Source organism: Microcebus murinus, chromosome 24, assembly GCF_040939455.1.
Source record: "Microcebus murinus isolate Inina chromosome 24, M.murinus_Inina_mat1.0, whole genome shotgun sequence".
In the NCBI taxonomy this organism is placed as follows: domain Eukaryota; kingdom Metazoa; phylum Chordata; class Mammalia; order Primates; family Cheirogaleidae; genus Microcebus; species Microcebus murinus.
The window spans coordinates 4,264,111-4,287,090 of NC_134127.1; the positions used below are offsets into that span (position 1 = coordinate 4,264,111).

Here is a 22,980-nt window from a genome sequence, read left to right on the forward strand (position 1 = left end):
GGGCCGCGGCGGGGCGGGAGCGCTGCGGGGGGCCCGGCCGCAAGTGTCGCGAGAGCTGGAGGGAATCGCGCGAGACGCGGCTCGTGCGGGCAGGGACTGAGGCCGGAGGTCTGTCGGAGGGAGGGACGGGGGATGACGCTGGCAGGGTCAGGGGGCATTTCGAGTTTCTGTGACAGAAAAGCTCCTCAAGATGAGGCAGTCCCGGCCGCGTCACGTCCGCGGTGGCAAGCGGGCCTGATGCTGGGCTGCTTGGGCAGCCCTGGCGTTGGGCGGGCACGGTGCGGGGCGCGGGGCCGCCGCGCCCGGGTGAGAAGCGGGGCGGGACGGAGCGCGCGGGGCGCCGGCGGCACGTCTGCCAGCTGAGACCCGCGTCGCTGGCAAGGTTGCCCCCCGCCCCTCGGCTTGCGTTTACAGCATTTAGAGGCTGCCACAAAGGTATCCCTAAAAAAAAAAATGCAAGAGGTGGGCTTGACGGCGTTTAAAGCTGCAGGAGAGGCTGGAGACGAGATACGTCCGTCCGAACAGGACGGCGTGACCGAGGCGAAACGCGTCAGCCGGCTGCCCGCCGCCGCGAACCTGAGTGGCGGCCCCGCTCGGCTCTCCCGGGTGTTCCAGTCTCTGGAAAAACCTCAGCTCCCTTGAGTACTGAATAAGACACTTTCCTATTTTCTAGCTTGATGATAGGGCAAGGGCTCAGGGAATGTTTTTTCAGTCTCGTTATTACTTCCGAAACTGAAAAAAGGAAACTGAAAGAGGAAATTTTTGTAACACATAACTCTCTTTACAGATGGACGGCCACACAGATATCCACGTTGACTTAACCTTCCCCTCAAGTCTGTGACACTTAAATAGCTTCTGTCCTCTACGGACGGGACGGAGAGAGCCAAGACCGTGTCCCAGATGACTAGAGGACTAACAGCTGCTAACGTCTACTGACTCTTAACCATGCCTAGCTATAACGGTAAGCATTTTACAAGTATAATCCCATTTAATTCTCACAGCAACCCGAGGAAGTCGGTGTAACAGTTATCCCTGTTTACATAGAGGTAAAATGACTCACCCAAAGCCCCACTACCAGCAAGTCGTTGAGCCAAAATTACGAGCCCAGACAGATTGACTTAAGAGCCTACGCCTAAGTTAACTTGCCTAAACTCGGAGTCGGTTAAGTGACAGAACTGGAACTTGAATTTCAGTTCTCTATCTTCAAATCTTGTTGTATCCTAGCTGTTCTCAAATTTGGGGGATGCAGGACCCCTTTACATTCTAATTATTGATAACCCTAAAGACTATTGTTTATGTAGGTTACGTTTGGCACTATTTACTGTACTACAAATTAAAACTGAGACATTTAAGTATGTATTACTTCATGAAAAAGCAATAGTAGGCTGGGCACAGTGGCTCACACCTGTAATCCTAGCACTTTGGGAGGCCGAGGCAGGAGGATCACTTGAGGCCAGGAGTTTGAGACCAGCCTAAGCAACATAGAGAGAGCCCATCTCTACAAAAATAAAAAATTAGCAGGGCATGGTGGTGTGCACCTGTAGTCCCAGCTGGGCTGGAGGCTGAGGCAGGAGGATCATTGGAGCCCAGGAGTTTGAGGTTGCAATGAGCCACTCTAGCCTGGGTGACTGTAGAGCCAGACCCTGTCTCAAAAAAAACAACAAAAAACCCAACAAGCAATAGTAAACCCATTCATGCGTAAATAACATAAATAGCATGCATATATAACATCTTTATGAAAAATAACTATTTTCCAAAATAAAAAAACTGTGAAAATAGAATTTTTGTAAATTTCTTTAATGTTTGACTTAACAGAAAACTGTTAGATTCTCATATTTGCTTCTGCATTCAATCTGTTAAAATTTTTGTTATGGTTGAAGTATATGAAGAAAATCTAACCTCACTCAAATATGTAGATGGAGAAGGAAGGAGTATTTTAATACCCTTTTCAAATAATTGTGGATATTTTTTAACACTGCATTGAAAATTCCATAAATGGTAAGTTTCTCAAAAGTGGGCTGTAATGTATAATCTGAAAATAATAAATTTTTCATATTTCAATACCATTAAAACCACTGGTCTGTCTTGTACTTTGAATGGATCTTTTACCCATGCATGATTTAGGACATCATGTATTGAAAAATACCAGTTCACTGAGCTATCAGATCTTCCAAATGTTAACACATTTCATTATACAGTTTAAAAAAAAAATCATCACTAATCTCATCAGAGAAGTCTGTAAATATTGGGAAGCTGTCAAGCTCATAGTAGCAGATGGAAGTTTTCCAAAATTCTCCTTTTTTCTTGAAAGGTCAAATTTTTTCTTTGTCACCTATTTGTCCCAGAGAAAGGTCACATTTTATCTTTGGCAACAGATATGGTCAGTTGTTTTCCTGACCAAAACAAAGTGATAAACTCACTTTGTTTTCAAGAAAAGTTCTGCTAAATACCAAAATCTAAATAGCCATAGTTTGTCAGTTGTATTTTCAAATAAAAATGATGTTTCATCAAAAAAGAGCAGTTAGTTCAGCTTCCAATTCAAATAATCACTCAAGTGCTTTTTCCTCAAGAGACCACCCTTGTACTTCGATAAGCAACAGAATTATTTTATGTATACTAACCACTTTGTCACAGAAAATATGAAAAAGATGTGAACTCAAGGATTAAGAGTTAACAAGGCCGGGCGCGGCGGCTCACGCCTGTAATCCTAGCACTCTGGGAGGCCAAGGTGGGCGGATTGCTCAAGGTCAGAAGTTGGAAACCAGCCTGAGCAAGAGGGAGACCCCATCTCTACTATAAATAGAAAGAAATTAATTGGCCAACTAATATATATAGAAAAAATCAGCCAGGCCTGGTGCTGAATGCCTATAGTTCCAGCTACTCTGGAGGCTGAGGCAGGAGGATTGCTTGAGCCCAGGAGTCTGAGGTTGCTGTGAGCTAGGCTGACGCCACGGCACTCACTCTAGCCTAAGCAACAAAGCGAGACTGTATCAAATAATAATAAAATAAGAATGATAGAATTAAAAGGGACCTTAAAGACATCCAGTGTGATGTTCTCTTCTATCCCAAAGCTGGTGAATTTTATAAGCTCATAAACCATTCATGAAAATGCATTTTTATTACATTATAGCCACAACTGAATAGTTCCTGCCCACAATGTGAATAATTTCTCTTTGATGTTTTCACTTTGAAGAAAATGATTTATACTTTCCTTATAATTTCTCTCTTACCTCAATGAAAGTTAAGTTTGTTTTGAGAGCAACTGATAATTTCAGTTTAAGTATGCAGCAAGGTCTCTCCTGTAGCCCTGGAAGGTTTCCAACAAGCCAATGCTTCCTCTCCGCTAGGGTTGCCAGATTGAACAAATGTAAATGTAGCAACTACAAATGTATTATATATATGTAATGCATGTATTTATTACATGTAAATGTAATAAAACTTTTTTTTTTCTTGCTAAAGCCTCCAAGAGTAATAAAACTTTTAGAAGAAAAACACAGGAGAAAAACTTTAGGAACTAGAGGTAAGCAAGGAGTTCTTAAGAGACTTGACACCAAGAGCCCCATTCTTAAAAGGAAAAGATGATAAACTGGACTTCATCAAAATTAAAAACTTTTGCTCAGTGAAAGATCCTGTTAGGAAGATAAAAAGACAAGCTACAGGCTGGGATAAAATATTTGCAAATGACATATCTGACAAAGGACTAGTATCTAAAAGACATAAAGAACTCTCAGCCTGGCATAGTGGCTCATGCCTATAACCCTAGCATTTTGGGAATCCGAGACAGGAGGATTGCTTGAGGCCAGGAATTCAAGACTAGCCTGGGAAATAAATAGCAAGACTCCCATCTCTACAGAAAATTTTAAAATTAGCCAGGTGTGGTGGCATGTGCCTGTAGTACCAGCTACTTGGGAAGCTGAGGCAGGAGGATCGCTTGAGCCCAGGAGTTTGAGGTTGTAGTGAGCTATGGTGACATCACTGCACTCCAGCCTGGGAGACGCAGCAAGAACCTGTCTTGAAAACAAACAAACAAAATAAATGAATAAAAAATAAACACTCAAAATTCACTAGTGATAAGACAAAAAGATGGAGCTAAATCTTAGTTCCTTTTTTCTTTTTTTTTTCGAGACAGAGTCTCACTTTGTTGCCTGGGCTAGAGTGTTGTGGTGTCAGCCTAGCTCACAACAACCTCAAACTCCTGGGCTCAAGTGACCCTTCTGCCTCAGCCTCCCGAGTAGCTGGGACTACAGGCATGCACCACCATGCCTGGCTCATTTTTTCTATATATATTAGTTGGCCAATTAATTTCTATTTTTAGTAGAGACGGGGGTCTCGCTCTTGCTCAGGCTGGTTTCGAACTCCTGACCTTGAGCAATCCTCTCGCCTCGGCCTCCCAGAGTGCTAGGATTACAGGAGTGAGCCACACCTGGCCTTAGTTCCTTATACCATTTGTGAAAAAGAAGAACCAGGGCTCAAAATAATGGATTCTAGGCCTGGAATATGAAATACGCAATATGAGCCAGTAGCATCTTATAGTGCCAAAAAGTATGGAAGGACTTTAAAAAAAGAGAGAGACTTTAAGAAAAGACTACACACAATGATGGGCGTATGTCAAGAGGACACAGGAGCCAATGGAATGAGCTCCCAGTGACTGAAGCAGAACAATTTGAGCAACAAGTAAGGTAGTTTTAGATCATAACCCAAAGTAAATATCCAAGAGTCCATGCTGAAGTAATATAAATTAAAAAAAAAGAACAGACAAATCCCTTGCAAGGAAATTCCCAATGATTTATATAGATATTCCACTCTCAAAGAGTTAAAGTATAATTCCCTACTCCTTAAGTGTGAGGCTGTGTATAATGAATGACATTCTTCTAAATAGCACAGTATGAAAAATGGAAAAGAATAACTTTTTCATGGAGAAATCTGACAAACTACATTAGCCAGGGGATTACGGTTGACATCACCAGTGTAAGTCATGTTGATAATGTACTTTTTTTTTTTTTTTTTTTTTTTCTTTTTGTCACAAGTTAATAGAGGCATGTACTTTTTTTTTTGAGACAGAATTTCACTTTGTTGCCCAGGCTAGAGCGGCTAGAGCGAGTGCCGTGGCATCAGCCTAGCTCACAGCAACCTCAAACTCTTGGGCTCAAGCAATCGTCCTGCCTCAGCCTCCCGAGTAGCTGAGACTACAGGCATGCGCCACCATGCCCGGCTAATTTTTTCTCTATATATTAGTTAGCCAATTAATTTCTTTCTATTTTTTAGTAGAGACAGGGTCTCGCTCTTGCTCAGGCTGGTTTCAAACTCCTGACCTCGAGCAATCCGCCCATCCCGACCTCCCAGAGTGCTAGGATTACAGGCGTGAGCCACCGCGCCCGGCCGATAATGTACACTCTTGATATGCCTGATGAGAAGGGTAAGTCACCTCTGTGGTCTAAAACCATAGGCCCAGTCTAATCATGAGAAAAACATCAGATTAACCACAACAGAGGGACATTCTAGAAAATACCTGACTAGCATTCATCAAATAGTCAAGGTCATCAAAAGCATTCCTCAAATAGTCAAGGTCATCAAAAACAAGGAAAGCCTGTGAAACTGTCACAGCCAAGAGACCTCTTAAGGAGACATGATGACTAAGCATGATGTGGGATGCTAGATGGAATCCTGAAGAGAAGAAGGATAACAGGTTAAAACTAAGAAAATTTGAATGAAATATGGACTTTCATTAATAAGAATGTATCCATACTTAACATGGTCCATTAACTATGATAATTGTACACTACTAATTTAAGGTGTTAATAACAGAGGAAACTGGGTGAGAGGTATATGAGAATTCTCTGGAGTATAATCACAATTTTTTTTATAAATCTAAACTATTCTAAAATTAAGTTTATTAAAAGAAATCCAATGAGAAAATAGGCAAAAGACTTGCACAGACATTTCATAGAATAGAATATACAGATGGCAAATAAGCACATGAAAAGATGGTCAACATCATTAACCATTAGGGAAATGCAAATTAAACCACAATTAGGCCAGGTGTGGTGGCTCATGCCTGTAATCACTGCACTCGAGAAGGTCAAGATGGAAGGACCACCTGAGGATAGGAGTTCAAGACCAGCCTGAGCAATATGATGAGTCCCAGTCTCTACCAAAAAAAATAGAAATATTAGCCAGGTAAGGTGATGCCTACCTGTAGTCCCAGCAACTATGGAGGCAGGGGGATCACTTGAGTCCAGGAGTTTGAGGTTGCAGAGACCTAAAATGTACTGTACTCTAGCCTGGGCAACAGAGAAAGACCCTGTCTCAAAAAAAAAAGAAAAAACAAAAAAACTCACAAGGAGATATCACTACACATCTATCAGAAAGGCTAAAGTGAAAAACAGTGACAGGCTAGGCACAGTGGCTCACACCTGTAATCCTAGCACTCTGGGAGGCTGAGGTGGGAGGATTGCCTGAGGTCAGGAGTTCGAGACCAACCTCAGCAAGAGCAAGACCCCGTCTCTATTAAAAATAGAAGCCTGTAATCCTAGCACTCTGGGAGGCTGAGGCAGGCGGATTGCCAGGAGTTCGAAACCAGCCTGAGCAAGAGTAAGACCTCATCTCTAATATAAATAGAAATAAATTAATTGGCCAACTAATATATATAGAAAAAATTAGCCAGGCATGGTGGCGCATGCCTGTAGTCCCAGCTCCTCAGGAGGCTGAGGCAGTAAGATTGCTTAAGCCCAGGAATTTGAGGTTGCTGTGAGCTAGGTTGATGCCACAGCACTCACTCTAGCCTGGGCAACAAAGTGAGACTCTGTCTCAAAAAAAAAAACAAAAATGGAAAGAAATTAGTCAGACAACTAAAAATAGAAAAAAATTAGCCGGGCATGGTGGTGCATGCCTGTAGTCCCAGCTACTCGGGAGGCTGAGGCAGGAAGCTCACCTAAGCTCAAGAGTTTGAGGTTGCTGTGAGCTAGGCTGACACGATGGCACTCTAGCCCAGGTGACACAGCAAGACTCTGTCTCAAAAAAAAAAAAAAAAAAAAAAAAAGTGGCATCATCAAATTTTGGCAAGGATACAGAAAAACACATACATTGCTAGTGAGAAGGTAAAATGGTACAGCTATTCTCAAAAAGTTTGGAAGTTTTTAATAAAATTAAACATGTCTATAATCCTAGCACTCTGGGAGGCCGAGATGGGTGGATTGCTCGAGGTCAGGAGTTCGAAACCAGCCTGAGCGAGACCCCGCCTCTACTAAAAATAGAAAGAAATTAATTGGCCAACTAAAAATATATATATACACAAAAAATTAGCCGGGCATGGTGGCGCATGCCTGTAGTCCCAGCTACTTGGGAGGCTGAGGCAGGAAGATAGCTTGAGCCCAGGAGTTTGAGGTTGCTGTGAGCTAGGCTGATGCCATGGCACTCACTCTAGCCTGGGCACAAAGTGAAACTGTCTCAAAAAAAAAAAAAAAAATTAGGCCGGGCGCGGTGGCTCACGCCTGTAATCCTAGCACTTTGGGAGGCCGAGGCGGGCGGATTGCTCAAGGTCAGGAGTTCGAAACCAGCCTGAGCGAGACCCCGTCTCTACCAAAAATAGAAATAAATTAATTGACCAACTAAAAATATATATACAAAAAAAAAATTAGCCGGGCATGGTGGCGCATGCCTGTAGTCCCAGCTACTCGGGAGGCTGAGGCAGTAGGATCGCTGAGCCCCGGAGATTGAGGTTGCTGTGAGCCAGGCTGACGCCACGGCACTCACTCTAGCCTGGGCAACAAAGTGAGACTCTGTCTCAAAAAAAAAAAAAAAAAAAAAAAAAAAAAAAATTAAACCTGCAACTACCATGTGACCCAGAATTGCACTCCTAGGCATTACTTCATTTCAAAAGAAATGAAAACTATGTCCACATAAAAACCTGTACAAGAATGTACATAGGAGCTTTCTTCATAATAGCTCAAAACTGGTAACAACACAGATGTCCTTTCACAGGTGAATGGTTAAACAAACTATAGCATATCCATACTCTAGATGACTACTACTTAGCAATTAAAAAGACCTACTCTTGCAGGAAACAAACTGGATTAATCTCAAGAGAATTATGCTAAATGTAAAATAAAAAGCCTGTTTCCAAAGGCTTACATACTATTTGATTCCTGAAATGACAAAATTTAGAAATAAAGATTAGTGATTGCCAAGGAGGTAGTATGGGGGGAAAGAGGACACTTGTGGCTGTAAAAGTCTCCAGGAGGGGTAACTGTAGTGATGGAATTGTTCTGTCCTTTGATTGTATCAATGTCAATATCTTGGGTGTGACTCTGCAGTCAAGTTTATAACACGGTCCCACTGGAGGAGACTGGGTGAAGGGTACGTGAAATCTCTGTATTATTTCTTAAAACTGCATGTGAATCTACACTTTTCTCAAAATAAAAACTATAATTTTAAAAATACAGTACTCCCAGTTAAATTTGAATTTCAGATAAACAATATAGCATCTTTTAGTATAAGTTCCAAACATTGCATGGGTCATACTGTTATTAAAACAATGGTGGTTTATCTGAAATTCAAACTTAACTGAGGATCTGTATTTTATTTGGCAGTACTACTCTTAGCCAATTTTGCAAGCACATATTACAAAATAAAAGCATGTATAAGGGTTGGCTGAGAGAAAATGTGCTCTGCTGCCAAAAGTGCCTAAATCCTCATTCTTTTTTTTTTAAGGGTATACATGTGTTTATTTTACTATTTTTCAACTTTTCTGTAGGTTTGACATTTTTCTTTTTTTGTTCTTTTTTATTTTATTTTAGCATATTATGGGGGTATAAGTATTAAGGTTACATATATTGCCCATGCCCTAAATCCTCATTCTCAGCAATTGGCACACACACTGCCTCACATTTCAACATGACACATGTGCCCACTACTCCCATGAGAAAGGCCACATAGAGTGTGAAACCATCTTGTTTTCATACAAGAGTGAAAATTATCCAGTCTCCCCTTCCCAATTTCAGAGTTAAAATATCAACTTTTTTTAACCTGCCTAACTTTGACAGTATTATTTACATTAACCAACTGAAGAACTATTTTCTTTTCTGTTTGTTTGTTTTTTTTTTTTTTTTGAGACAGAGTCTCACTCTGTTGCCTGGGCTAGAGTGCCATGGCATCAGCCTAGCTCACAGCAACCTCAAACTCCTGGGCTCAAGAAATCCTTCTGTCTCAGCCTCCCAAGTAGCTGGGACTACAGGCATGTACCACCATGCCTGGCTAATTTTTAAAAAATATATATATATATATATATATTTTTAGTTGTCCAGTTAATTTCTTTCTATTTTTAGTAGAGAGGAGGTCTTACTCTTGCTCAGGCTGGTTTCAAACTCCTGACCTTGAACAATCCTTCTGCCTCGGCCTCCCAGAGTGCTAGGTTTACAGGCGTGAGCCATCATACCCAGCCTAAAGAACTATTTTCAAAACACTATTTTTGGCCGGGCGCGGTGGCTCACGCCTGTAATCCTAGCTCTCTGGGAGGCCGAGGCGGGCGGATTGCTCAAGGTCAGGAGTTCGAAACCAGCCTGAGCAAGAGCGAGACCCCGTCTCTACTATAAAATAGAAAGAAATTAATTGGCCAACTGATATATATATATATAAAATTAGCCGGGCATGGTGGCGCATGCCTGTAGTCCCAGCTACTCGGGAGGCTGAGGCAGAAGGATCGCTCGAGCCCAGGAGTTTGAGGTTGCTGTGAGCTAGGCTGACGCCACGGCACTCACTCTAGCCTGGACAACAAAGCGAGACTCTGTCTTAAAAAAAAAAAAAAAAAAAAAAAAAAAAAAAAAAAACACTATTTTTAGGCCGGGCGCGGTGGCTCACGCCTGTAATCCTAGCACTCCGGGAGGCCGAGGCGGGCGGATTGCTCGAGGTCAGGAGTTCGAAACCAGCCTGAGCAAGAGCAAGACCCCGTCTCTACTATAAATAGAAAGAAATTAATTGGCCAACTAATATATATAGAAAAAATCAGCCGGGCACGGTGGCGCATGCCTGTAGTCCCAGCTACTTGGGAGGCTGAGGCAGGAGGACTGCTTGAGCCCAGGAGTTTGAGGTTGCTGTGAGCTAGGCTGACGCCACGGCACTCACTCTAGCCTGGGCAACAAAGTGAGACCCTGTCTCAAAAAAAAAAAACAACACTATTTTTGAAAGCATTTAAAAGAATTCTGTACCAACATGTAGAGACATATATCCCCTAGATATTTCATTAGGGCTCATTTGTTTAAATATTTATATTGGCATTTATATTTAAAACAATGATGCTTATTATAAAGAAAACATAGTTGCATTTATCATGCCAGGTCTTTAACTTTATTCAAGATTTTAACAAAATGATCCCCAAAGTAATATAAATGTAGACACTTTTAAAAGTCCAGATATGAAATTTCAAGAAAATTCTGAATTCAGTCTGAAGTCAATATTAAACCAAAAGTTGAACCAACTCTACAAATCATAAATTCTATTTTCCTTCTTAAGTTCATTATATTTTCTGAGTCAAGTTACCAACTTAGTTAACTTTCTTTGATATTGGTATTTGAAATCATTTTAACATGGTTTAACATCTTTAAATTCTAAGTGTGTACTTATCCTGAATATTCTTATTATAATTAAAAATATAAATCCAGAAGCAACACCTCTTCTTTAAAGAAGAATTTCAATTAATAAATGTAGAAGGAATCAGAGAAATAGAAAATCACCATTAGAACACCACAGTAGTAACTGCCACAAGCAAGATCTGCCAAGGGATAATAAAATGGCTGGGCAAAAGTTTAAGCAGAAACAGGACATTTGCATAGTCTCTAAGTATCTCCAGCAAATATTTAGTAATTACAAGGAAAACACAGTAAGTTTACAGTAGAGAATCCTAGCAGACACCAGCCAAGCATAGTGATCAAGGTTAACAATACCAGAAATACATTGCATTAGGTATCCCCTGTTTTGATACACTGTCACAGAATAGAGGACACAAAAGAGACATGACAACTAAATGCAAGGAGGGGATCCTGGATTGGATCCTGGAATAGTAAAAGGATATCAGTCAAAAGACTAATAAAATCTCTACTTTTTAAATTCTCTACTTCAGTTAATAGTATTGTATCAAGGTTAATTTCTTAATTTTGACAAATATTCTATAGTTATGCAAGACGTTAACACAAGGAGAAGGTGGGTGGAGGATACATGAGAACTCTGTACTATTTTTACAACTCTTCTGTAAGTCTAGAATTATCTCAAAAACTTTTAAAAAACTGTTTAAAAGCATACACACATATATGTATATATGTACATAACATGGGTACATATATCTATAAATCAAGATGTCATGGAAATTGGCATCTTGGGGCACTCAGTAAAATAGTAGTGTTCTCTTCTGAATTACTCATTGTCTCACTGGTAACTTAGTTTTAAAGTCCTCCCTCTTCTATATTTTTAGTCTCAAGTATAATTTTCTAATTTTCATAGAAAAGCCTTTTTTAACATTCCATATTAGGCCAAAAATTAAAATCCAAGAATAAATTTGCCACTATATTATCTGGCAGAATCACTCATCCCAACCATAAGACCCAGCCAATATTTTTACTACATTTCCTCTCATCTAGTATGTTTGTACTGATTTGGTTTTGTTTATGAGGAATGAGACAGATGATAGATTTAGTATCACTAATAGGCCTGGCAGTCTAGGAAAAAAAAACAAAAAAACACTTGGCTATCTTATGAAGAAACAGTTGTTTTTCTAAGAACAGATACTGTATACTAGAACTCACCTCAGATGTAAAAAGTAAGTTATGTACCTAAGTCTCTTCTACTACCCACCAAGGCTAGGTAAGACCCTTTCAATATCCCTTCCATAAATTTGGCTCTAAAATGACTGTTAATAATGGTAAAAACATCTTTTTATGAAACAGGCATTTCTATATATGCAATTTACTCTACAGAAATAAAGATAAACATCAAATCTACCTTTAAAAGAAGAAAATAATTTCCCACTCTAGCTATGGCTGATTCATTCCCTGAGCATGAATACCCTTTAACCCTCATTGTTTTTAACTATAAACTGAGCTGAAATCTGCTCATAGGGATCTTGATGGTGAAACTAATCTTAGATGGAGAATGGTATTACAAATAATTATATCTGTTACTTTTGTACTCATTATTTCTACTCACTGTGGCATTTAAAGTTTCATCTACTGTCTATCACAATGCTCTCTATGGAAGCAGCAATAGTGAAAAGATAATTACACTTTGTTTAAAAAAACAGATAATTTAAAAATGGATCTTTATCCAAATACAATAAAAAAGCAAAGAAGTAAAATGTCTACAAACATTTTCATTCTGTGTCAATGACATTTCCAAATTCGCTGTCCACTACCACCATGAAAAGCAAAAGTGGTAAAAACAATCTATACAACACGGGAGACAAACAATTTACCTCAGGAACTCATTACACATTGCAATATATTCAAATGGTGAAAAGATATAAATTCATTCAGAATTGCCACACTATCAGGCTGTCAATATAGTCTCTTGAATAATTATATTAAACATATTACTACAAAATGTACCAAGAAGTAGAGAATACTATATTTGTGAACTGCAAGTAACAAAACAAAACAAGTCCAATAGTCTAAAGTCTAAGCTGTAATTTACACATGAAAGGTATGCTGAAAGCAGTCACAATGTACAAAAATGTGACAAGTAATCCAGATGTTAAAAAAAAAAAAAAACAGATCCTGTTTGTCTCAGATTATAGCCAGTCTCATCTGGTAGGTTTCTATTAAGCCTGTTACATAAAGTGTATTTCCCTCCTGCTGATAAGAAGCAGCTTGCAGATATCCATAAATTTCTTAAAGAGTGAGTCTACTTGGCAATACTGTTAGCTCCATAGTTTCCTATTACATTCATTCGTCTGAAAACTGAAAGCAACTTCATAACTAAAATGTTTTTCCATTCCTTTATCAATTTTTTCAAATTTTAAATCAAAGGAAAGTTGGAATGTATTGCTTCTTGTCATCAACAGGCATTTAGAAAAGAGGGTAATTAACCAAAATCAAGAGTTCTTTGGTCAAGTTAGTAACAGGCTTCCACTTTGTTCTAAATCCTTTCATAATCCTTTTTTTTCTAATTTTTCCAGTATGGCCTGGATCTTACAAACAGCCTCTTTCCGCGCCTGCCGGACAGAGTCCTGGCCCCCAGTTTCAACTGAATCCAGTTCCAAAAGTTCCTTGGTTAGCATTTCTTCCAGAAGCCAGTAAGCTTTGTCTGTCTTTTTTCCTACGAACTCTTCTACTTCTTGTTCGAGATACTGTACCTTTTCCAGCACATGTATGATTTTTTTAATACTTGGGGGAGTACCGTCATCTGAAGATAAGCACTCTTCAGGAACATTATTACTTTGATCTTGATTGCTGGGATGTTCGTTGGTGGTATTACCATACAGCTGAGGCTCAGCACTATACTGGACTTGGGAATCCGAAAGATCTGAATTATCATTGTTCGCTGTCCCCGAGGATTCGTACTGATGGACACTGCAAGGGAAGTTGTGCTGGTTCATGCCTTGATCTGATTGGCTATAGGGGTATGAGGAATCCTTGGAGAGGAGAGCAAAAAGGGGGGAAAAGCTGTTTTAATGGGAATCCATTAACATCAGATTTGTTAGCCCACATCTTTCACCTGACCTGGAAGGGACATGAAAAATTCCCCACCAATAAAACTGGACCTCCCTCCTTAATCATTTGAGAAAAACACAGTCCTAAGAAGATAAAAGGGAGTGCTCTGTCGAGCAAAAGGCAGGGAATTCCTGAGGCAGGTCGTCATCACGAGCACCTCACAATCTATCCTCACCACCTCACAATTCATCCAGTGACTTAATCAATAAGAATTAGATGGCTTTCCCCTGGTGAAAACCTCAAGACAGATCCTGAAAAGGAAAACAGCCACAGCAGATGATTTTCAAGCTATGGTTTTATATACAAGCTAATATTGCAAATATTTCACATTAGCTTTGTCTTCTGTCTATAGATTATTTGAGGTAGTAAAATACAATCTTTGTATTTAACATGCAGGTAAAATTACTACAAACAGAAAATGGGCATTTTCTTTCTGTCTTTTAAAATAAAGGATGTGAGCCAGGCGTGGTAACTCACGCCTGTAATCCTAGCACTCTGGGAGGCCGAGGCGGGTGGATCGCTTGAGGTCAAGAGTTTGAGACCAGCCTGAGCAAGAGCGAGACCCCATCTCTACTAAAAATAGAAAGAAATTAATTGGCCAACTAAAAATATATAGAAAAAATTAGCCAGGCATGGTGGCGCATTCCTGTAGTCCCAGCTACCTGGGAGGCTGAGGCAGAAGGATTGCTTGAACCCAGGAGTTTGAGGTTGCTGTGGGCTAGGCTGATGCCATGGCACTCTAGCCCGGGCAAAAGAGTGAGACTCTGTCTCAAAAAAATAAATAAAATAAAATAAAGGATGTGAACCTAAACCTTCTCTAGAAAATAAAGTCTATTAAAAAAAAGAATCTATGCTGAGGTAAGCAACAGGTAGTACCACCATGTTTCCCTGAAAACAAGACAGGGTCTTATATTTATTTTTCATCAAGAAGACACCCTAGGGCTTATTTTCAGGGGATGTGCTATTGTTTTTAAGTACGGTACAAATGATCTCTCTGGCCTCAGTAAGAGACTGCTTGCTGAAGCTTTCCCCCTGTCCCCTGGTGTTTGTGGGGGCTGAGAGAGGCCCACAGTGCTGAGTAAAATGGCAGCCACAGCTTTCCTTCTGCCCCCTGGGGACACACAATACCTAAAGCGGAGCGTCCCGCTCCTCACTTCACTGAGGAGACTTGCCCCTCAAAGCCTCAGCTAGCAGCAGGCACAGGATGGCCCGGACCTGACGGGGAGCCGACCTTGTTGGTGGGGCTGCCCGCACCTCTCCAGTCACCTCTGGGATAGTAGCTGTCACGATGGGGCACATGAGAAGGGCTGCTCGTCTTCCTTACCACTCTGCCACGAAATGCATGGGTTGTGCAGGTACGCTCCGTAGCTACACCCATCACTAGGTCTTATTTTCGGGGTAGGGCTTCTATTGTGCAAATGCTTAGAAATCCTGCTAGGGCTTATTTTATGGGTAGGTCTTATTTTCGGGGAAACACGGTAGTCACCAACTTTTTGCAATTAGTCCACGTTTAACACAGACCAATGCAGAAAACTGCCATGTTGTACTCTCCTGATTACCCAAACATCAAAGGAAGATTTAAAGCCCTACCTTGGGCTGCTGCAGAGGTGGCGAAGGAGGCGGCCGAGGAGAGCCACTGCCGGGCCATGGTGAGGCACTTTCGGTCATGTACGGATTCCCAGGTGGCGCGGAGGGCGCAGCTGCAGGCCAGGGGCAACGGGCGCCCATGCCATAAGCTCCAGAAGCCCACGCATCCTCCTGTGGCCGTACAGGTGGTCCTGACTGTGGGACACTAGGATTCCCATCCCCATAAGGATAGTGAGGCAGGGTCACTCCAGGGTTCTAGATTGAGAGGAAGAAATATGCTGGTCATTGCTTAAAAAAAAAAAAAAACTGTTAATGAAAATATTCTGATATGGGCAGATTCTGAGATGCTCCCTTTCTGCTTAATAGAGTATACTTAGCTGCTACTAGGCTAAAGTATAGCAACTCTAATTAATCAGTTGCAATAATTTCTCCAAGCCTCAAAAAGCTTGGTTCCAAAGATACCAGGGGTAGATTTGGTGACAATAAAACTAAAAAGGAATAAGGCCTAAAAGCCAATGCATGAAGCATAGTGTAAGTGTGTCCCATAGACACCATACGCTGTAAGAAAACACAATGATATAATAGAACTCCTCTTAAAAGGAACAGAGAAATAAACATGGTATCATTCACAGAATATTAAAAAATATTAACAGCACTAAAAAAGGCTAAGATAGGCAAGACTGGGAAAGTTCCAAGTAACAACTCTCTAAAGACTTTTTTCAGTATAAAAGTTTTATCATTATGACATCTATAAGGTACCTTCACCCAAAATCCATTCAGCCATTACTGCAATAGCTGCTGTAAGTAAGAAGGGCATCAATATGAAAGCAATCCTCGCCTCCCCGATCTGGAAGTGTTTTCTTAAATCAGCACTACTGTAAATGGATACCCTTCTGCTGTTTACAACTGAAGAGGGACAGACTTTTAATTTTTTCCCAACAGAAAACAGCTCACCTGTGAAGCAGGATATCCTGGAACCTGCCCCCTAAGAGGGGGTGCTTCAGTCTGACAGTCCTGTTGGGGATATATCCAACGAGAGACTGGAGTTGGGCTGTCACCAGGTGAACGGTAAGTGCTTGGAACTTCTGTGGAGTAATTAGTCTGAGTATATCCAGGTGTGTAATAAGCCCCAGAGTACGAGGCAGTATTTGCCCCAGGGCCAGGGGGATAGGTTGGACCATATGCTCCATTTGTGTAAGAATTCAGACTCTGGAAAAAAGAAAAGCAAATTTGGGAGGAAAAAAATGTGAAGGGGTGGAAGAGCTGAAATGCCCTGATTTAATGCCCAACATTGAAAACTTTGGGAAGAAAACAGATTAATAAATAATGAAAATGTGAACTACTCAAGCAATCTCTGAAGCATTCTTCCTCTCATTTACTATAACCATATGCCATCTCTTGAACTCAGGCAATACCTGTAGAGTCTCTGTTGTAACAACGGGAAAGTGTATTGTGATGATGTAGTGATGGCCTCAGAATGTGGCTCTCACCAGTTTCCTTAAGTACACTTAACAATTGCACGCAAAAGCAGGGAGGGACTTGTACCCAGAGACTGGGGAAAGGATTCTGGGAAATGTGGGAAAATGGATAGAGAAAGGAGAAAATACCATGATTTAACAGAAAAAAAAAGATCACAGAGACAGACCTAGCTTTGCCATAGGCTTTGTATTTAACTGTTCTTAGCTTCAGTTTCTCTATCCAGAAGATCATAAACTTATTTGCAGGGTTATTGTGAAAATTAAATAAGATGATATATACAAAAGGCTTAGCACAGTGTCTGCCACACAATATGTTCAATAAATGGTAATTATTTATATTATCACTGTTGTTAGTATTACCATGGCAGGGTTAAGAAATGAACCCAGATCTAACTCCAAAGTCCATGTTCTTTCCATTACACCACTGCTCTGCAACCAAATAATACCAACAACAGACAACAAATAAATTCCTCATATATTGCTCACTGTAGTTGTGAATCACCTACTAAGACTATGATTGACATTCACAATCCTCAATTTAATAATCCAAACAAGATTTTTAAAAAAGATTAATGCTACATTTAAATGATTTCCATAATGTTTTCTGTTAATTTCTACTTTAGCTTTTTTTTTTTTTTTTGGAGACAGGGTCTTGCTCAGTTGCCCATGCGGAAGTGCAGTGGCACAATCATGGCTCACTGTAACCTCAAACTCCTAGGCTCAATCCTCCTGCCTCAGCCTCCCAGATAGCTAGGACTACAGGCACATGCCACCACGCCCAGCTAATTTTTCTTACTTTCTGTAAAGATGGGATCTTGCTGTGTTGCCCAGGCTGGCCTCAAACTCCTGGCCTCAAGCAATCCTCCTGCCTCAGCCTCCCAAAATGCTAGGATTATAAGTATGAGCCACCATGCCTGGCTTAGCTTTTAATAAATAATAAAACAGTATCAATAAAACTTGATACAAAAATCGGCCAGTCGCGGTGGCTCACGCCTGTAATCCTAGCACTTTGGGAGGCCGAGGCGGGCGGATTGCTCAAGGTCAGGAGTTCAAAACCAGCCTGAGCGAGACCCCGTCTCTACCAAAAATAGAAAGAAATTAATTGACCAACTAAAAAATATATATACAAAAAATTAGCTGGGCATAGTGGCGCATGCCTGTAGTCCCAGCTACTCGGGAGGCTGAGGCAGAAGGATCCCTGAGCACTGGAGACTGAGGTTGCTGTGAGCCAGGCTGACGCCACGGCACTCACTCTAGCCTGGGCAACAAAGTGAGACTCTGTCTCAAAAAAAAAAAAAAAAAGAATCAAGTTTTCTTGTACCCATCTCTGGGTCTAAAACTATATGATCTGGCCAGGCCTGGTGGCTCGCTCATGCCTATAATCCTAGCACTCTGGGAGGCCGAGGCAGGAGGATCACTCAAGGTCAGGAGTTCAAAAACTATATGATCTTTCTTACTTTAAGTACAAGAATACACATGACCAAAGAATTCCATGCAGGGTCAGGTGCAATGAAAGAGCCAGCAATGAATTTCAGAGCAGAACAGCAGTGAATAATTTCTTTGTTAAAACTAAGAGGCTGTTAAGATCTTTGACCTACACAAAGAACTCCTTAATACAACACACACAGTTGGAGACTTGATAAAACATCATGTGATTTTTTTGTACTGTTATTCAGCTTCTAGAAATCCTTCCTGAGGAAATGACTCAACTAGAGAATAAGTCATAGGCATGAAGTTATTAATCACAGCATTATTTATAATCATGCAAAATTGTAAACAACCTAAAAATCCTATAATAATGGAATGATTAAGTAGATTAAGGTCTGTTCATTGAAGGCATTTTATTCAGTCTTAAAAATTTATTTTTAGAACTGACCAGATATTTAATGATATTAAAGAATTAGGGGTTTTCTTAAGTTTTATTTTTGTTGTTTTTTTTTTATGCAGGCAGATGTTTCTGAAGGTTTGTTTCAAGTTTTAATAATGACATTGTGGTTATGTTTTCAAAACTTCTTTATATTTTAAAGATACATACTTAGATATGTACAAGTGATATATATGATGTCTGGAATTGCTTCAAAATACTCCATGAAAATACTCCAAGAACAAAAACAAGATGGCCATGCACTGAAACTCAATAAAGCCGAGAGATGGGTACATGGTAGTTTATCATGCTATTCTCACTATTTTTAGGTTTGCAAATTTCCGTAATTCCTGGAATTACTTCCTGGTTTTGAGATGTCTTCATGAGTTCATAGCTTCTTTTCCCAAATAACCACCATGTCAACGGATCACAAAATAGCAACATGCATGTTTACAAAAGAACATGGAGTCAGAAGGTTATGTATCAGCCTTGCAGTTGCTAAAGAGGTTTGCTAAGGATAAGCTTATGATCCTATTTCAAAAATGCCTCAAAGCTTTTAAGTCTTCATCTGTAAAGTAGCCGTGTGAAAATTGCCAAGGCCAAGATGGAGTCACTTACGACAGACCCAGGGCAAGGCAGAATCAGAGGTCACGAAGGAGGGGTCTCCTGTGCACATGATTGAGATAAGTGCTATCACAAGGACTTTCTAAAACCCACGTGAAATCCCTGTATGCTGTGTTCATCTTGCTTGTCTTACACATACGTGTGTAAGAGGATTTATCACAAAAAATTCCTCAAGACTGAAGCATTTCAGATAAGGCACCCTCATAAGAACATTTGCTTAGCAACAGCTGTTTCCACCAATGAGTTAACATCAGTTCCTACAACAGGCCCCTGTGATCAATGTTTGTTTCAAAACAGCTTACGTGGACTTCTCCTTTTTCCCCTGAAAAGTTTCCCCTTCCCACATAGTCTCTGGATGCACCTATGACTCATCATAACATGCTCATCCTGGATTATAATCCCGTTTACTCCCAAACAAATTCCTTTCTTTGGAGAGCCCCTCCCTTGTTATTTTAGGTTTACACTTGGAGCACAGCAAAGAAAATAGAGGAGTTCCTTGCCCCATTTCAGAGCCTCGATACAGAGAAAGAAAATGCTTCTGGGGCTTCAGAAGACAGATTTCTATCGCCTCCAGAAGTCCGTGATGGAAATACTGGAGTTCAGAGCAAATAAGAAACAACTCAATTGAGTTTGAAGAATTCAGAGAAAACCTCATGAACTTCATCAACAGTCTAGTGAGACAACATCCTCTGCCTCCAGAGATGCAGCCTCTGAGATCGTGAACGTTAGTGCTGCTCACACCCTACTCCACAAATTGCCCTCCACATGCCTCAAAGCTTTATTTCCAATATTGCCCAGATACATGCACAGCACATCAACTGCACCTGGAGCACAGCAAGCTAAACAACTGTGTAGATTGGACAGATGCCTTAGCAATACCAACAGCTTCTTTTAAAAAAATGGATGTAAATTCCACACTCTCAGAAAAAAATGCAACAAATTATAGATCTTGGTTTAGTAAAGCTGTTTCTGAACTAGAATTTTTAAGATTTATAAAATCTACCTAACAGAATGATCACGTGCCAAGGCTAACACAAGCATGCAGCTAGAAGGCAAAACAGGTGATACTATCTAATTTTTTAAAAAGGAAACCAGTCATATCTACATGTGACTATAGGAATCTTTTGTGGTTAGAAGATAAATATATATGGCCGGGCGCTGTGGCTCACGCCTGTAATCCTAGCTCTTGGGAGGCCGAGGCGGGCGGATTGCTCAAGGTCAGGAGTTCAAAACCAGCCTGAGCAAGAGCGAGACCCCGTCTCTACTATAAATAGAAAGAAATTAATTGGCCAACTGATATATATATATATATATATATAAAAAATTAGCCGGGCATAGTGGCGCATGCCTGTAGTCCCAGCTACTCGGGAGGCTGAGGCAGAAGGATCACTCGAGCCCAGGAGTTTGAGGTTGCTGTGAGCTAGGCTGACGCCACGGCACTCACTCTAGCCTGGACAACAAAGTGAGACTCTGTCTCAAAAAAAAAAAAAAAAAAAAAGAAGATAAATATATAATCTCTGTGATGTTTCACCAGAAAATACACACATGCTAATCCCAAACAGGTATATGTCTAGATACCTTTGGGTTATTTTAATCCAACAACTTGTATGTTGTATCTAAAAGATCTCTCATATCATTACTGGTGCTATTAAAAAGTTATTACTGGCCAGGCACGGTGGCTCATGCCTGTAATCCTAGCACTTTGGGAGGCCAAGGCAGGTGGATTGCTCCAGGTCAGGAGTTCAAAACCAGCCTGAGCAAGAGCGAGACCCCATCTCTACTATAAATAGAAAGAAATTAATTGGCCAACTAATATATATAGAAAAAATCAGCCGGGCATGGTGGCATATGCCTGTAGTCTACCATATGCCGTAGCTACTCGGGAGGCTGAGGCAGAAGGATTGTTTGAGCCCAGGAGTTGAGGTTGCTGTGAACTAGGCTGATGTCACAGCACTCACTCAAGCCTGGGCAACACAGTGAGACTCTATCTCAAAAAAAAAAAAAAAAAAAAGAAAAGAAAAAAGAAATTAATTGGCCAACTAATATATATAGAAAAAATCAGCCAGGCATGGTGGTGCATGCCTGTAGTCCCAGCAAATCGGGAGGCTGAGGCAGTAGGATCGCTTGAGCCCAGGAGTTTGAGGTTGCTGTGAGCTAGGCTGACGCCACGGCACTCACTCTAGCCTGAACAACAAAGCGAGACTCGGTCTCAAAAAAAAAAAGTTATTACTAATTTATGAGTGAATCTTGAGTTTATATAATATATAAATGTAATAAATTATTTTATCCAAGTAGGAAATATCATAAGAAAAATCTGTATTTATCAGTAAGATCAATGAGTCAAATCAGAAAAATTAACATTACTGAGAGAACTTGTAACTAAATGACTTTAAGGAGTTTGTCTCCTTCTTATATTAACTGTAAAAGTAATGCATGCTACTCCTCAAATTGATCTATACACAATACCAATGAAAATCACAGCTACTGTTTTGGAGAAATTGACAAGTTCATTCTAAAATTCATATGGAAATGCAAGGGACCAAGAATTGCCAAAACAATCTTGAAAAAGAAAACTGGAGAACTCACAATTCCTGATTTCAAAATTTTCTACAAAGCTACAATAATCAAAACAGTTTGTTACTGGCTCAAGGACAGACATATAGATGAAGGGAATGGAATAAATGTCTGGAAATAAACCCTCCCATTTATGATTTTCAAAAAGGGTACCAAGACAATTCAATGGGGAAAACATAGTCTTTTTCAATAGATGGTGCTAAGACATGTAGCTATCTATATGCAAAACAATGAAGTTGGACCCTACTTCACACTATATTACAAAAATTAACTCAAAATGGATCACAGACCTAAATATAAGCACTCAAACTATTTCTAAAATTCTTAGAAGAAAATATAGAAATAAATCTTTGTGCCCTTTGGTTAGTCAAAGACTTTTTATTTTTTTAAAGACAGGGTCTCACTCTGTTGCCCAGGCCAGAGTGCAGTGGTATGATCATTGCTCACTGTACCCTTGAACTCCTAGGCTCAAGGAATCCTCCTGCCTCAACCTCCTAAGTAGCTGGGACAATAGCATCACTATGCCCAACTAAATTTTTTTTTTTTTTTTAGAGATGGGGTCCTGATGTGTTGCCCAGGCTGGTCTCAAACTCCTGGCCTCAAGTGAACCTCCTGCCTTGGCATCCCAAAGTGTTGGGATTATAGGCGTGAGCCACTGTGCCTGGTTGTCAAAGCCTTCTTAGATAAGACCTCAAAAACAAAAGCAAGAAAAAACAGATAAATTAGACTTCACTGAAACTAAAAACTTTTGTTCTTCAAAGGGCATCAAGAGAGTGAAAAAACAACACCCATAGAATGGGAGAAATAGTTTGCAAATCACATCCATTCATCCACCATATAATGATGTTTCAGTCCACGACAGACTGTGTATAGGATGATGACCCCATAAGATTATAATGGAGCTGAAAAATTTCTATCAGCTAGTGACGTCATATATGCCATAACATGGTAGTGCAAGGCATTACTCACAAGTTTGTGATAATGCTGCTGTAAACAAACCTACTGTGCTGTCAGCCATATAAAAGTCTAGTATATATAATTATATACAATACATAATACTTGATAATGATAATAAATGACTATATAACTGAATTATGTATTTACTATACTATACTTTCTACAGTTATTTTAAGAATGTACTCCTATTAAAAAAAAAAAA

General features: G+C 40.2%; 1 protein-coding gene and 1 long non-coding RNA gene across 2 annotated transcripts in view; one reads left to right on the plus strand and one right to left on the minus strand.

The window, feature by feature from the left end:
* Window positions 1–121: 121 nt before the first annotated feature.
* LOC105870398 (uncharacterized) lies at window positions 122–13,756 on the plus strand. The gene is made up of 2 exons (XR_012914696.1): window positions 122–961; window positions 13,160–13,756. It is a non-coding gene; the product is annotated as an uncharacterized LOC105870398 (long non-coding RNA).
* BAG4 (BAG cochaperone 4) overlaps window positions 10,321–22,980 on the minus strand; it is a 42,088-nt gene continuing 29,428 nt past the window's right edge. Inside the window, exons 3-5 of the mRNA XM_012762979.3 lie at window positions 16,236–16,490; window positions 15,285–15,536; window positions 10,321–13,615 (exon numbers count right to left, since the gene is read on the minus strand). Coding sequence (XP_012618433.3) covers window positions 13,130–13,615; window positions 15,285–15,536; window positions 16,236–16,490 — 993 coding nt within the window. The 3' untranslated portion in view covers window positions 10,321–13,129. The remainder of the gene's footprint in view (window positions 13,616–15,284; window positions 15,537–16,235; window positions 16,491–22,980) is intronic.